Source organism: Lathyrus oleraceus, chromosome 3, assembly GCF_024323335.1.
Source record: "Lathyrus oleraceus cultivar Zhongwan6 chromosome 3, CAAS_Psat_ZW6_1.0, whole genome shotgun sequence".
Classification (NCBI taxonomy): Eukaryota; Viridiplantae; Streptophyta; class Magnoliopsida; order Fabales; family Fabaceae; genus Lathyrus; species Lathyrus oleraceus.
The window spans coordinates 484,198,899-484,202,621 of record NC_066581.1 but is presented as its reverse complement, the minus strand read 5'-3'; the positions used below and the strand labels follow the sequence as shown (position 1 = coordinate 484,202,621).

Below are 3,723 nucleotides of genomic sequence, written 5' to 3'. Positions count from 1 at the left end.
AGTACAAAACTTGGTCAAGAATTGAAGAAGGTTTTGGTAGGGTTTTAAGAAGAATGGTGGTATGATCATGAACGAAGAATACATGCAAAATGATGTTCTATTCAATTTTCCATTTGACAAATCCAGAAGTGTACTTCTGAATTATTCACTGAATTATGAAAATAAACACAATCAATGAAGGGGTTAGTTCGAAGATACACTTCCCGATTATTTTTCTTTTACAAAATAAAAAATATCTCACTTACCTCGTGTTTTGATGTGCAATAGAAGCATCCAGAGATATACTTCTAAAATATTGGAAGAACAAATTCAAGATTCATTATAGTGACTCTTCACCATTAAGATGAGAAGAGCAACCCCATTATTTGAACCAGAAACATAGCAACATATGACAACAATATGAAAGATGGACAAGGCAACAAGCTTGGAAGGAGAAGGGAACAATGACATGCTAGACGAAGGAGTGACGCCGCCTAGACGGTTTCCCGATTGAAGCATATAGAACTCATAATTTCATCACAATCAAATGAATTTTTCATTTCATTTCCATTTTTGGAAAGAGTTCTATGTACCTTGGAAAGAAAGGTATGCCATGTTATATTCAACCATAACATCGACCAGCGAAATCTTTAACCGCAAAGACTCCATTGATGAATATAGCTATTAACAAATTACAAACCGATAAAATCTCAAAAATGAACATTCTTGCCGACGAAGAGTTTATTATCTCTATGTAAACAACAATTGATTTTCATCAAACATTGAAAAGTTTGAAGGATTCTACTATGGTCTGCAATCTGTCTTTCATCTTCCCCCATCTTCTCTCATTCGCTCCTGTCGTCAACGTGTAAAACTTACCTGCGATCAATGGTTAATTTTTCGTTTAATGACTTCATGCACTTGAAAAATTCAGAATCACAATCCAAAAAAACCATACCATTGCCAATAGAGACTGAGCTGAGAGCGTGACGAGTGAAGTTTGGAGCCTGAGCAATGAACTCGAATTGATAATACACTTTTCCGTCAATATCACGCTGGAGGGTTACACAGATGGAACAAGCTACGATAAGTGCTTATTATATAAGTGCTTATGTATAAGTTATTTCCATAAAAAAAATAGAATAAAGTTAAACTGTTTTCATGTAAGCTATAAGAAGTTTTCAGAAATAAGCCTTGAAAGGTTATAGAAATAAGTTGAAAACAGCTTATGGACAAAACTACATATATGGCTGCCGAACAAAGATCAATACATCAACAAAAACAATGGTTAATTACAATGTTTTAAAAATCGAACCAGACGGTGCAACCAGTTGAACCATGAACCGACACTATCTACGTTTAGTTATTTGAACACAGTTGAACTGTTCAAATAACTAAACGTAGATAGTGTCGGTTCACTGATTGGTTCGGTTTTTAAAACATTGAGCAAAGAGTACAAAAAAAAACAAGGAGAATCGATATAAGATATCAAACCTCGGTTGCTTTAATAATCTTTGTTTTCTGGTTTGGAGGTGCCAAAACCTTTTTAATTAAAGTTGCAGCAACCTGAAAACAAATCAAGAACACGATGAAATGCGATGTTTCTTCGCTTTCTAGAATCAATGCTACTCACATTGATATAAGCCTAACCTCTTCGGGGGATCCGAACTCTTTAATATCTTGTTTTCCAGTTGGGATCATCGTTACGCTGACGTTTTCCAACGGTTCGATAACATCTTTGAACACCTTATCTTGACCTTGAATCACTACTTCCTGACCACTCCCCACGATAAAAGAAAAAAAGGAGCTAAAATCAAAGTTCGCTACATTTGCAGGCGAAACTCTTCGGCAACAGGCAGACAGTATATAACAACAATGCTCACCTGCCACCCGAAAGGATAGACAAACGAATATCCGTCTTTCCTATCGACAACGGGTTGAAATCCTGATTCTGCGGCAACTGAGCCATATCAAGAGTATATACATATATCCTCAGGATGTCAGGAACCGGTATTCATGAAAGTTAGCCGATGGTAAGTAACTGCTTAACATGAAAACTTACAAGAAATCGATTGTTGGTCGAACAAAAAGACTAACGGAGCAGTAGCTCCAATCGCGATCATTTGGCGCCTACTTGGTTCATCTGTCAATGTATCACAATGGATCAAAAACAAAATAGATATACTTCTTTAATTAAGTCATTTAAAACTAAAAGACTAATAACCATGGATGCAAGTAGGTTCATCAATAAACTCGGGTAAAAGCACGGACTCGGTCATTCAATGAATCACCAACACAGACACCAGACACTGGCATAGACACAGACACATCAACACCGATTATAATTTGAGAAAATAACATAATTGAATGTAATTACAATTGTACGTCTGCAACATGTCGTATACATTGACATGTATCAGACATCAAACACATGTTCAATCTTAAGTATCCGCGGCGGAAAACACATAATGTAGCACCGAGACCTCCGAGAAAAGTGTATCCATCATATTTTTAAATTATTACTGGTGTCGATATGTCAGTGTCGATGTCATTGTTTCTGGCGTTAGTGTTTCATATATAAATACAATATAACAATAACTATCAATTCAAGCTCAACAGACAAAACAAGAACCTTGAGAAATCAACCCGGTTGAAGAATGTGAAGATTCTTGAGAACCTTTGACAATGAAGGAAATGCCATCTCTTCTAGAAGAACGAAAACCACTACCATGTTTCTGCAACACACCATTTTCAGAGAAGACTGAACAAAAGTATACTATACCAAGTGAAAGGATGAGAGAGGAAAAGAAAGTACCTGAGGGAAAGAGTTCTGAAAGAGAGTTCGATGAAGTGCAGGTGAATTCTGAAGGGACGCCATTGTTGGCTTGGATTTTGCAAAGAAAATGAAACTTTTTTTTCTTCTTGTGCTGTTTTGTTGTATCTATGTGGTGGAGGACACTCTCGTGAATTTGACTTATCCATTATCCTAAAAGTGTAACCACAATCTTTCCTCTCCTTAATGTTTGTCCCAAGAGTACTACCTTAAACTATGTAGCTAATTATTGTGTTACTAAAACATTTTCAAATTGATCCATAAAATTATGAATAATATAAAAAGGTTTTTTTGATGCTATTAAAGTGGCAAATTAATCTATGTATTTAATTGTAATTAATCTATTATGATATTAATTTAACCGTGAAAATATTGAGATTATGTATAGTAAGTTGTAACTCATATTTCATATTTTCAAAGACTTGTGAATTTAATTCATATATTTGACCATTTAATGATTTAAATTATAATATTAGTAGAATTTAATTGAAATAGACTGACAGTATAAAGAGATTTTATACCGTCAATTAATCTTAGACGTTGAATATTGAAATAAGTTTGACTTTTATTTTAAAAACTTATAAAGTAATGGAAACGAATGATGGTGATGAATCGACAGTGTAAATCTTTTTAGAATGATAGTGCATAGTAATTAATCTTATATTATCTCAAGAGATTAGACTTTAAACATATTATCCATATAGATTTATCAAAATATTATATGATGAGACTAATTTGACAATTTACTTTTAAATTATATTTTTTTATATGCAAATAATTATATTTAAATTTAATTATAATGTTGGTTCTCATATCTTGTTTAATTTACTGAATTAATTCCACTATTCTAGAATCAAACAGTGTTATTCTCTTTTTTATATTTTTATATTTAAAATTAACGATTATTTGTT

The 3,723-nt window shown here is 33.3% G+C and overlaps 1 protein-coding gene across 1 annotated transcript; it reads right to left on the bottom strand.

Moving 5' to 3' along the window:
• Window positions 1-628: 628 nt before the first annotated feature.
• Window positions 629-2,970, bottom strand: LOC127128288 (psbP-like protein 1, chloroplastic). Its single transcript, XM_051057533.1, has 8 exons — window positions 2,795-2,970; window positions 2,612-2,714; window positions 2,042-2,122; window positions 1,863-1,939; window positions 1,630-1,752; window positions 1,474-1,545; window positions 938-1,034; window positions 629-858 (listed from the first exon to the last, which is right to left on the bottom strand). Exons 1-8 carry the CDS (start codon window positions 2,855-2,857, stop codon window positions 755-757), a joined length of 720 nt encoding a protein of 239 aa, XP_050913490.1. The 5' UTR covers window positions 2,858-2,970; the 3' UTR covers window positions 629-754.
• Between the last annotated feature and the right edge of the window lie 753 nt (window positions 2,971-3,723).

Coding starts and splice junctions, on each gene's coding strand:
- LOC127128288 (XM_051057533.1), bottom strand. CDS start 2,857: ATGGCGTCCCTTCAGAATTCACCTGCACTTCATCGAACTCTCTTTCAG. Junction 2,123..2,611: donor AACCGGGTTGATTTCTCAAG/GTTCTTGTTTTG, acceptor ATACATTGACAG/ATGAACCAAGTAGGCGCCAA. Junction 1,753..1,862: donor TCTATCCTTTCGGGTGGCAG/GTGAGCATTGTT, acceptor GGGAGTGGTCAG/GAAGTAGTGATTCAAGGTCA.